The sequence below is a fragment of the Acipenser ruthenus genome, chromosome 12 (assembly GCF_902713425.1).
Source record: "Acipenser ruthenus chromosome 12, fAciRut3.2 maternal haplotype, whole genome shotgun sequence".
Taxonomy (NCBI): Eukaryota; Metazoa; Chordata; class Actinopteri; order Acipenseriformes; family Acipenseridae; genus Acipenser; species Acipenser ruthenus.
This window is the reverse complement of record NC_081200.1, coordinates 35,815,220-35,826,749: the sequence shown is the minus strand read 5'-3', so window position 1 is coordinate 35,826,749 and position 11,530 is coordinate 35,815,220. Positions and strand designations below refer to the sequence as shown.

The 11,530-nt window shown below is 35.3% G+C and overlaps 1 protein-coding gene across 8 annotated transcripts; it reads left to right on the top strand.

Moving 5' to 3' along the window:
* Positions 1-706: 706 nt before the first annotated feature.
* On the top strand, positions 707-10,693 carry LOC117417345 (far upstream element-binding protein 1-like). Of its 8 annotated transcripts, none has more exons than XM_034029433.2 (22): positions 707-865; positions 1,602-1,698; positions 2,389-2,451; positions 3,284-3,322; positions 3,700-3,739; positions 4,151-4,200; positions 4,294-4,365; positions 4,616-4,673; positions 4,779-4,941; positions 5,049-5,147; positions 5,222-5,326; positions 5,497-5,599; positions 5,868-5,962; positions 6,247-6,382; positions 6,640-6,800; positions 6,919-7,067; positions 7,177-7,256; positions 7,418-7,543; positions 8,034-8,108; positions 8,636-8,698; positions 9,051-9,202; positions 9,569-10,693. In XM_034029433.2, the coding sequence occupies exons 1-22, from the start codon at positions 773-775 to the stop codon at positions 9,575-9,577; spliced, it is 2,028 nt and encodes a 675-aa protein (XP_033885324.1). In that variant the 5' UTR covers positions 707-772; the 3' UTR covers positions 9,578-10,693. The 8 variants fall into 8 exon arrangements, with proteins under 8 accessions (XP_033885324.1, XP_033885323.1, XP_033885322.1 ...); XM_034029432.2 differs by having other exon boundaries at positions 5,868-5,968; XM_034029431.2 differs by having other exon boundaries at positions 5,222-5,341.
* The last annotated feature ends 837 nt before the right edge of the window (positions 10,694-11,530 follow it).

Below are 11,530 nucleotides of genomic sequence, written 5' to 3'. Positions count from 1 at the left end.
GTCAATTCATATTCTTAAATAATATTTTGGAATGAGTGATATAACTAATGCAAATCAAATAACACTGTTTTAAATATACAAGGAAATTGGTATTGGTTATAAATATATCTGCACTTAACAATAAAAAAAAGCTGCAAAGACAACGACACAATTAAAAGAAAGAACTCTTACTCTATCCACAATAACCAATATTTCATTTCCACTCTTACAGTAGTATCAAATAACTTATTTAATACGCCTGTAAAACATAAAGAAGGCACATATGTTATATATATATATATATATATATATATATATATATATATATATATATATATATATATTAAGGTATTAATATATTATGAAACGTGATAATTTCACAAATTGTGTATGAATGATGCAGGGTCTATCGCTGTCTCCACAAACACATTAATATAAGTCCATTATTATTATTATTATCTAAGCCCGGCTTACCAATTAAGTAAGGAAGTCATGTCCCTCTAGTACTTATCGAATTAAAGTTACAACATAACATCTTATTGTTATGATTCTCTGTGTATTCTAAGTTGCGCACCAAAAAATAATAAATATCTATATACCGGTGAAAGTGAATCCTGCCCACGGCTTGATTGAGTTTGATAGGAACCTATCAGCGTGTCACTTTGCGTCTCGCGATTCCTCCCGGCTTTTCCTGTCCCTCCCTCGCTGTGTCGCATTAACTGTTCTCCCAGACAGGCGGCCATCTTCTTCTTCCTTACACGAGTCAAGAGATACATCGAGATTGAAACTCAGAATGGCTGATTATTCGAACGTAGCTCCCCCATCTTCGGGTTCAGGCGGCGGGATGAACGACGCCTTTAAAGACGCCCTCCAAAGGGCTAGGCAGGTCAGTGTTTAAGTTTATTTGTTTTTAAACCATGTAAATGCGGTGTTAGAAAAAAATAATAAATGGAGGTCTTAAACATGAGGGAGCTCTGAAGCCTAAGGGCCTAATTCCGTTGAAGTATTTCAACAAAAGATTGGATACCTACCCCCCACTATCTGTTTTGCGAGTCGATAACATTTTATTTTAATATATAGTGTAACCGTCGTTAATCTGCTGTTTTAGTATACTATTGTTTACGGCTAGCGCCCACCAAGAAATTACGCCGTACCGGAATTATCCAGTTCTTTGTTTATTTTTCTTTCAAGGCCCGTACCAAATTACATAACACGCTGTAGCTGTCTTCCGAGAAATAACTTATTAATTAAAAGCGATGGATGAATCAAAATACGTTTAATTTACTTGGCGTCACATGTTCGTATGCGTTAATTATTAAAACGTTTCAATGATACTCATTCTATATAGGGAGCTCTTTAGAAAGACGCGAAAACGTTTTTTTGTTTTTTTTCGCTGTACTAAAATTTACAAATATGTGCGATATAAAATTTACAGTGGAAACACATTTACAATAAGTTTTTTTTTGTATATTACGTTATATAAAATAATCGATTAGACGAGATTGTATTTGTTTAGAATTTGAAGCCAGTTTAGTTCTGTGACTAGTGGTATTTTTCTGATAATGGAATGTCAAGGTTGTAAGTAACTGTTTTGTTAACTTTTTGTTTTTTCTACTTTTCAGATTGCTGCTAAAATAGGTGGGGATGGGGCTGGTGCTCCTCCAGCCAGTACAAATGACTTTGGATATGGAGGTCAGAAGAGGCCTTTGGAAGATGCAGGTGAGTTTGTCTCGCCCAAGACACAAATATGAGAGTATCCAGTTCTAAACTTGATTTATTTCCTTCCATACACATTTTTTTTGGAACATACTGACTTACAATTCAGTGGCACAAACCTGCAGGTTTTTTTTCTGTATCTCGCCAGTACTAGAAATCCATGGCAATGCTAATGATGCCATACAAGGTAATTTTGCCGATATTTTGTCATTGTATAGCCCGAGTGGATAATTGTTTTCTGGTTGGAGAGACTCCTTGATTTTGATTCTGCTAGGCATATGTATAACATAGAATATCCAAAAAGTAACATTTTTGTTTTGAAACACTTTGCTTTTGCATGGATTACTTTTTTATTTTCCACTGTTAACATTTATTAGATATGACTAGTGTCCTGTGTTCATTTAAAACAAATGATGAAAGTCGTGTCGGGTGATGTATTGAGTCAAATTTGTTACATGTGCGAGCGTTTTTATTGCTTTTTTGGCCGTTTGTGCCAATGTGTACATATTGGCTTGTTTCTCAACAATGGTTTATGCTGGAAACTGTTTAGTCTTTCAGTACTACTGTACCTTTTGAATTTGATTGTGCAGGACTCTAGATGTGCGATACTTGTTAGTAGTTTAAATTGAGCAAGACAGAGCTAATGATGCTTCAGCTTATGCTTGTCATGTGTTCTTTTTATTTCATGTGTAGATGACTCTTGGACAAGTCTGAGCAGTAGAACACACTGGGAGGGAATGTCCTCTCCTTTCAAAGGCAGGAACTTTTTGCTTATTTAACCTGTGTGTAGTATGTGAATGTGTAATATCTGTTAATCAAGTATTTATAGTAATCTTCCCTACACAAATTGGAACGTTTGCACTCCAGCAAAAAATGAATTGGCATTTGTTTTGTGTGACAAAATTAATTAATAACAAATTTCAAACACAAGTTTGTGTGCACGCTTTGGAAATCCTGCTAGGACTCTTTATTTTTTCTTTTATTAACTTGGATACATTGATAAGCACTACATTCATATAGCCAGGATGAGAAAATGAAAAGTTCCTTCTATAAAGTTATGTATTTGCAGGGAAAAGCACATATGTGAGTAGTCATTTTTACTAATAGCCTTTTAAACTTTGAAATGTGAAAACGAAAACCTCTTGTGGCATGCAAAACAAGTTGATGGAATGGTATAGGATGTTGCCTCGTTTTGGGGAGGTTTTGTCCTTATTGTCTTGGCAGAGACATTTATTTTGAAAAACTTGTGATTGACAAAGTGCATTTGGAAAAGTATATTTTAAGAACCAGTGAAGAATTTCTAACCCTTGTCCTTTAAAAGCTGTCCGTTCCTTTCCTTGAATGTCTTGCTTGCTATGCCTCGGTACACTAAGCATCATTAGCCTGAGTTTTCCATTGTGTTTTGATTTTTATAGTCCTGGTTTAAGAATGTAGTTTGAAGGCAGATAACATTCATGTTACCAACAGTATCTAACACTTTTCTTAGTTGAAAAACATTTTCTTTTCAGCCGCTAAGATTTGCAGCAACGGGATACCAAAAGACAGCATTCTAGGATCACATTATAGATAATTTTCATTTTTGTTACAGATCAACCAGACTCCAAGAAGGTTGCCTCCCAGAATGATCGTAAGTATTAAATTACTATTGAGAACAATTGTTATTTTCCTTAAATAAAGGAAAATTTGATTGCTTGTTTTAACTTTATAAACGTAAGGGCATTAGCATAATATTTGGTATTGTATTTGCAATGCATTCAAATATATTGAGTTTCTATGTGGTTTCTGTGTATGAGTTAAATGGTGCAAGGAATTAAGACTAACAGTGTTAAGAGTTTAACCCTGAATCATAAACTTCATTGGCCACTTAGATTAAACACAATTATGGTTGTCTTTACAACATTTAACATATGTGATGTATGAGTAAAATAGTAAAGATATTAAAAACCACTTAAGGTTAAGACTGTTTGTTTGAGGGCATTTCACAAGTTACATTTTTTTATACAGCATTTGGCTCACCAATGGGAGGAATGGGTGCATCTCAGAGGTAAGTGTGCATTTATTTTCATTAATTAAACAATGTGAGTGTAGAGGTTATTTCAGGAGATGCAAATCTCAGATAGTGTGTCATGTACCCAAACTAACTTGTTAATGATAATTGCTGGCACATTTTGGTCTTTCAAAATTTAAGAAATGGATGGTAATGAATTAAGTTCTAGGCTTTATATTCAGCACTTCAGATGTTATGGAACAAGTATAGGTCCTGACAAAATTGGGTGAGAGAATGCAGGCTTATCTTGGGAGCTGTAGTTTACATTTTTATAATGAATAAGTCCATATTGTATTAGTTATCTACTTAAGCTTAATTTACCCAGTTTTAGAAGTTAAAACCTTTTAATGTGCACTTGTAGTTTTATACATTTTTGATCACTAAAATGTTAACTGACATTTTGTTTAGGTCGGTCGTTACAGAAGAGTTCAAAGTTCCAGATGGAATGGTTGGCTTTAGTAAGTATATCAAGCTTGAGACAAACTTCCTTTTTATTAACTTACTGAAAAACCTTACTGATTGTCATTGTCACTCAATGTTTTGTTTTTTAGTAATTGGCAGAGGTGGTGAACAAATATCTCGCATGCAGCAAGAGTCTGGATGCAAAATACAGATTGCCCCAGGTAAGCAATGGCAAAATGTATTTTAATAACATCAGCATTAAAGCTAAAAGTCTGGACTATTGCATATCTTACAGTGCATTTGGATTAGACATGAAATGTAGTAGTCGTAGTAATAGTACTACAAGGTATACTTTGTAGTACATATTTATGTGCAGCACTGCTTAACTAGATTACAAGGGATAGGTTGTAACCTTTTGTTATAAGCGTTCACATCATTTGTGTCCTAACTGTTTAAAAACATTTTTTGTAGATAGTGGTGGTCTTCCCGACAGATCCGTCATGTTAACAGGTTCTCCTGATTCGATTCAGTAAGTATATTAAATGTTTATTTTGGCATTAATATATTTGATACAGTATACTTTCTGAAGTGCATAGCTGCTGGTCTTATACATTTTGGAAATGTTATGTTTTAGGTCTGCAAAAAGCCTATTGGGTGAAATTGTAGAGAAGGGACGACCTGGACCTGTCTTTCACCATTCAGATGGGCCAGGAATGTCGGTTCAAGAAATGTTGGTTCCAGCCAGTAAAGCTGGCTTGGTAATTGGAAAGGGTGGAGAAACAATAAAGCAATTGCAGGTGAGCAAACACATTAATGTTCACATTTTTATAGTTCAAGAGTGCACTGTCTTATTGTGTACAAGCCACTTTTTTTTTTTTTTTTTTTTTTTTTGGTCGCATATCAGGAACGTGCTGGAGTGAAGATGGTGATGATTCAGGAAGGACCACAGAACACAGGAGCAGACAAGCCACTCAGAATTACAGGAGAGCCATTTAAGGTTCAGGTGAGTCGGTGCCCAAGTTTTTGAAAGTTTATGTTTTACAAGAAGTGCAGTCATTTAATTGTATGTATTTACAGCAAGCTAAAGAGATGGTGATGGAACTTATCAGAGATCAAGGGGGATTTAGAGAACAACGTAATGAATATGGATCCCGAATGGGTGGAAATGACTGTGGCTTAGATGTAAGTGAGACGCAGGTACTTAAGATTTTTTTATTATCAATTTTATATTTTCAATATTGATATTTATCATGTCTGTATGTAGTTGTGGTTTGTTAAACACATGACATGCTACCTTGATTTGTAGTATCTTTGTTCATTGTTTGTTTTGCTTTTTCTTATCAATTTCTTAGGTTCCTGTACCACGTTTTGCAGTTGGTATTGTAATAGGCAGGAATGGGGAAATGATTAAGAAGATTCAGAATGATACTGGTGTCAGGATTCAGTTTAAACCAGGTATGGTTGATACAACAGATGGGATTCTTATGGTGAGATGGCTATTTGTGATTCTCCATAATGTGATAAGTAATTTTAGTATTAAACATTGAAGGAATACATTTCTTTGACATAACATGCGAAAGACTCAGATTTTGTAGAACAGTTTCAGAAATGTTTTATAACCAAGAACAGTGGTGTTCTGTTCAACAACTGAGACTGTAGCTAGGACAGTGGAAAGGCATAATGACAAATTAGGCTAAACCTGAAAATGTCATTAACTTCTCAGATGATGGAACCACACCAGAGAGAATAGCTCAGATAATGGGACCCCCAGACAGATCCCAGCATGCGGCAGAAATCATCAGCGACCTCCTGAGAAGTGTACAGGTTTGCTTATTTTCTTTTGCAACATGTGTATGTATTTAAGTGAGCACTGCAGTCCAATGTGGATTAAACATCTAACTTTATAGTTGCAAGCATTGTACAGTTGATGTGTCAACATTGACAGGAACGTTTATTATAAATTGAAGACTGACCATTTCTTTTTTAAATCTAGGGTATTTGTTTTTAATTTGTTACAGTGACTTAAATGTTGCGGTTGAGTTCTGTTTAGTATTTAACCGCTTAGTTAGCATAAAGCTAATGGGGATTTGCCATCCTTGTAGGCTGGTGGACCTCCTGGACCAGGGGGCCGGGGAAGAGGAAGGGGCCAAGGCAACTGGAACATGGGTCCCCCAGGTGGACTTCAGGAGTTCAGTTTTACAGTTCCCACTATGAAGACGGGGCTAATCATTGGAAAAGGTAACCATGTTAATTGTTTGAAAATTATACTTGAGCTGTTTGAGTGTACTGAAACCATTATCATAAAACGACATGAAATACATTTGAAGGTCTGATTTCTGTCTTAATCGCATGTGTATTAAATGCATTATTTAAACATCACCAAGAGAACTTATTTAATGTTTATAGTATCAAGCAAATATTGCCAGCTAGATAGGATGGAGTCGTAGTTTTAATATGTGAACTTTAAGCAGATGTTAACATGTTTTTGTTTTCAGGTGGAGAAACTATAAAAAGTATAAGCCAGCAGTCTGGTGCAAGGATAGAGCTGCAAAGAAATCCTCCTCCCAATGCGGATCCCAGTCTTAAAATGTTCACAATCCGTGGATCACATCAACAGATTGATTATGCCAGACAGCTTGTTGAAGAAAAGATTGGAGTGAGTGTAACCTGTACTGTATTTTGATAACCCTTGATTATTGGTGTTGGCAAGAAAAGTAGAAGGCAGACAAATACTTCTTTAAGTGACTACATTTTTTATTTAAATTGTATCCTAGGGTCCAGTGAGTCCATTAGGTGGACCTCATGGCCCACCAGGACCTCATGGAGGTCCAGCTCCACATGGTCCCCAAGGACCTCCAGGGCCACCAGCACAAATGGGACCTTACAACCCTGGACCTTACAATCAGGGACCTCAAGGACCTCAGTAAGTATACACACAAGTCAATGCGGTGTGGGGTGTTTTTCTCCTCTTTCAAGCATATATAAAATGTGTTTGACATCTGAACCTGTACAATACATTTTTTTTTTTGTAGTGGTCCTCCTGCACCATATCAACCACAAGGATGGGGTAATGGTTTTCCACATTGGCAACAACAAGGACAGCAAGACCCTGGTAAGCAAAAAAAAAAGCTCTGACTTTAATTAGGAATTTTGGCTAATACTTTCAGTCATGTTAACTTCAAAAATATAATGTAGGATTTTTGGCATATGTAGAAATTGGGTGTACTTTATGATGTGTTTGAGTGACCTTTGTGCTATATGCATGTTTTGCAGGTAAAGCAGCAGCAGATGCTAATGCAGCAGCATGGGCAGCTTATTATTCTCAGTATCAGCAGCAACCACAAGCACCAATAGCAACTTCAAATGCTGCTCCAGGTTCAGGCCAGACAAATGGACAAGGTAAGTAAATGTTTTGGCTTGTAGCATGTTTTACCAAAAGGTGTGGATTTCTCTTTTTCTTCTTTTTTTTTTTTTTTGTTTCTGGTTTATTGCTAAGTAAACCTGAGTCAATAGAAATCTACTGAGGTGTATGAGCAAAAACACCTTTTCTTTGGTTTCTTTTTTTCTTATTTTTTTAAACTTAATTATGACAGTTACCTCAATCACTAAACTGTCTTGCACATATACCTAACAGGTAAACTAAATAAAGTGAGTATTTGTTGCACACATTCAACAGATTTATTTTGCCTTCTGTTGCAATATAGAGCTTGCATTCAGCTGCTATATGGTAGCAACTTGCAATTATGTGCATCTTACTTTTACCTTTGTCAAGGTGAATTATCCTTCCAAACATTTAGTTGTTGAAGAAAATAGAAATGCAGGTAGAAAACTTTAGTGCAGTCTTTCAAGGAATGGTTACCAATTACTGCAATTGTACCATTTTTAACAGGTGACCAGCAGAATCCAGGTCAGAGTGGACAGGCAGATTACACGAAGGCCTGGGAGGAATATTACAAGAAATTGGGTATAAAGCATTTTGTAAATGTAGATTTAGACAGAACAGTGGAGGTAGTTAGTCTGGTCAGTATTCAGAAAACCAAATACCTTAAATCAAAATACATCACATTTCAAAAAGCATCCATTTACCTTCAAATGGTCTCTTCCTCCTTCTTTTTTTTTTTAAAGCAACAGTGGATTTCTTTCTCCAGTGCCCTTAGTATTTTTAGGTGGGAACTTGCACAGCATGCTAATCTGTTGTGGAATCTATAATTTGACTGCTGTTTTAACATATAAAAATGATTTGTATGCATTTTTGCTGCTTAATCTTTCACAGATCTGCTCAAAAGAAGAATACAGAGCAGACAAATGGAATTATATTGCCTTTGTGAAATGTACTTGTTGGTCGGTTAGCACCATATGTAGTATTTCAGAAAGTGGAGAACCCAGTAAATATATACTCTGTAATGTGAAGCATTTAGTTTGGGGTTAAGATGAAAGTTATGACCATATACATTTGAAAGATTGCAGCAATAAAACATTTCATCCTTTCAGGCCAACAGGGGCAGCAGCCACAGGATTACACAAAGGCATGGGAGGAGTACTATAAAAAGCAAGGTATTAACTTTTTCAAGTGAAAGTATACAAGCCAGTAAGATGCTTGGATCAACTCAAGAAAACTAATACATATTCTAAGTGAAACAACTTTCTGCAGTAGTATAAATTATATGTATGTAAATTTGTGTTCTGTGTTAATTGGATGGAAAATGTTTACGATGTAGTTTAATCACACAAATTCTGAAATTTTTCACAATCCAAGAGTCTTAAGTTTTAACAAGAAAAGTAATTTAGGTTGCCATAGAGTGTATACATATTTTTTGGCTGGTGTGTGAGGAATACATTGGTCTTCATAAACATGTCAATAAACTAACTTTTTTTTTTTTTTTTTTTCCTCCAATCAAATGTAAAGGTCAGCCAGCTCCAGCTAGTGCTACTCCAGCAGCTGGCCAACCAGACTACAGTGCTGCATGGGCAGAGTACTACAGGCAACAGGCTGCATATTACGGGCAGGGAAGCCCGCAGGCAGTGCCTCCACATCCACCAGCACCACAAGCACAGCAGGTATACACTTCCTAAGGGTTGAATAGAACATTAGGTTGGTTTGTCACAATCCACACGTGTGTGTGCATAAGTTGCTACAATTAATAGAGCTTAAAGAAAAGGTACTTAATTGCATGCATTAAACAAAGTTTCCCCCCTCCAGGTTGTGCATTCGGAGATGGTGCTATAACTTGATATTGCATGCATTAAACCAGTGTTGTACTAAAGAAAATACATTTCTCCTCCAGGTGGTGAAAAGTATGCAATGATGGCAACATACCTACTAATTCATTTATTCCCTATGCAGGATCAGACCTTAGAATTAGCCTAATTTGTTGTTCTTGTTGTTAACCTTATATGTATTTCTTATGTATCTCTTCTGCACAGGGCCAGTAATGTGAAGTGGACATAGAGTATATGCTTCATTGTCGAAAAAAACCTTTGTTAAATGTTTGGATGCAGACGCCTTGATGAAGATCTTAATTTCTTTGGTTTAAAAACCGTTTAAATAAAAAAAATGTTTAGAATAACCATAACGGAGGCGATTCTTGTATTAAATGAATGGTTTGTTTTTAGTATGGTTAGATTTGGACATTCCAGTTCCTGTATTTCAACTTGTGTGGTCAATGCTTCTGTTTATAAACTGTAGTAATTTCTGTGTATCATCTCGGTTTTAAAAGTGGCTGTTTTTGTGTTTTGCAATAAAACAAAATGAAACCTCCTGTGTTGGTAAGTTGGGTGGAAATATATGGGTAATTATGAATCATGCAAGTTATTTTGTGAAGATAGCTTACGCACTGAAGCTTTATATAAACTGGCCTAGCTCTTTTTTTTAAAAAAAAACTTGAAAGTAGCTGGTGTTCTTTGACTCTCTTTAGCAATGGTAAATGCTCAGTAAGTTTAGTTTTGCAGTTGTCAATGTGAACCTGCATTTTTTTTGATAATGAGAATATTGCTTGTCTTACAAATAAGTGAAGACCTCGTATTATGTTTTATTTGGTATCTTTTTTTAGATCACTTGTTTTTATCTCCTGTATAGCTTTTTTTTTATCAGCTTTCTATCTTTCTGTGATTTTAGAAATAGGCAACATGCATCTGTAAAAATATTGCATTGGCAGCATACATGTGTTGCATATTCTATTCACGGTCTAGTACTGTAGCATGTTCAATGTACTGTATAATAACTTTACCTGAATGCTGACTCGAGATAGACTGAACTGTTAATAAGAGTACACCTTTTTTCCTCACAGGAAAGTTTAGAAAAGCGGTAAGGAAAAAGACTAAAGTATTTTACTAAATGTTCCCATAAATGTGACTTTTTACTGAACATTTTAGTTAAATTGCTGCTTTTTTTTACAGCACAGGTAAATGCATTCTGTATATTAACAGAATTTCTTTACAAAAGTACTGATTTTTAAAGTTTCTCTCTTGTCTCAAGTTATTGTTTGCTTTGTATATATTTGCTGGCTTTTTTTTACTCTGATTTGATTAAAGGAAAAACATGAATGCAAATAGTTTGCCTTTCCATTGTCTGTTAATGCATCCAGTGTAGAACTAGGTGTGTAGGGCTGAGGAGGCCTATGCTGTGCGTCATCTTTGATTTGTGTTCCTTCAAGGAGCATTGCACTGTAAGTACGAAGCATGAATACAATAGAACTGAATTGTCTGCTCCTCTTTCATTGTATTTCTGAGAGATTCGAATGTAGTGCTTTTAAAACGGCTATGAAATGTTTTGGTGGAAATGTTGAGGTAGGCTCTTATCTGTACATGGGTAAGTATTAAATCATTGTACAAAAACGTAATATATACCACCACAGATATATATTAAATGCCTTATCAAGTATATTTAAATGTAAACACTTTTAGACCTTGTCTTTTATTATTAACCAGACTTGTGTGAATTTTGGTTATAGCATAAACTGGTAGTTTAAGTATCTTTTTTTTCTAGAGTACTTCGCTTTTTAGGGATGCTTGCCAGCCTGACCATTCCCTTTTGGTACTCTGAAACGTGAGTTGACACAATGTATGAAGTTAAGCAAAATTGCCCTTAAATGTAAAATGTACACTATCATATGTGCATCTAGTAATTCTGTTTAGAGTATGCACATTTTAAATCAATGCTAATAGAGTAAGAACATTTTTAAATAAGTGGAAAGGAGAGATACTGTTATACTAGTGTATTTCTTTTTTTAAAAGATTAAGGTCTGCAAATTCTTTTTTTTTTAAAAACTTGTAGAAACCGTTCTTGCTTTCATTTCGTTTAACAGTAAGGTTATCGCTAAATGTATTTAGTTATCTGTAAAATGAATAGCATGTACAGTAAACAAGGTAGGGTCTCTAAGAAAACCT

Coding starts and splice junctions, on each gene's coding strand:
- LOC117417345 (XM_034924909.2), top strand. CDS start 773: ATGGCTGATTATTCGAACGTAGCTCCCCCATCTTCGGGTTCAGGCGGC. Junction 4,942..5,048: donor AAACAATAAAGCAATTGCAG/GTGAGCAAACAC, acceptor GTCGCATATCAG/GAACGTGCTGGAGTGAAGAT. Junction 7,544..8,033: donor AGGCCAGACAAATGGACAAG/GTAAGTAAATGT, acceptor CATTTTTAACAG/GTGACCAGCAGAATCCAGGT.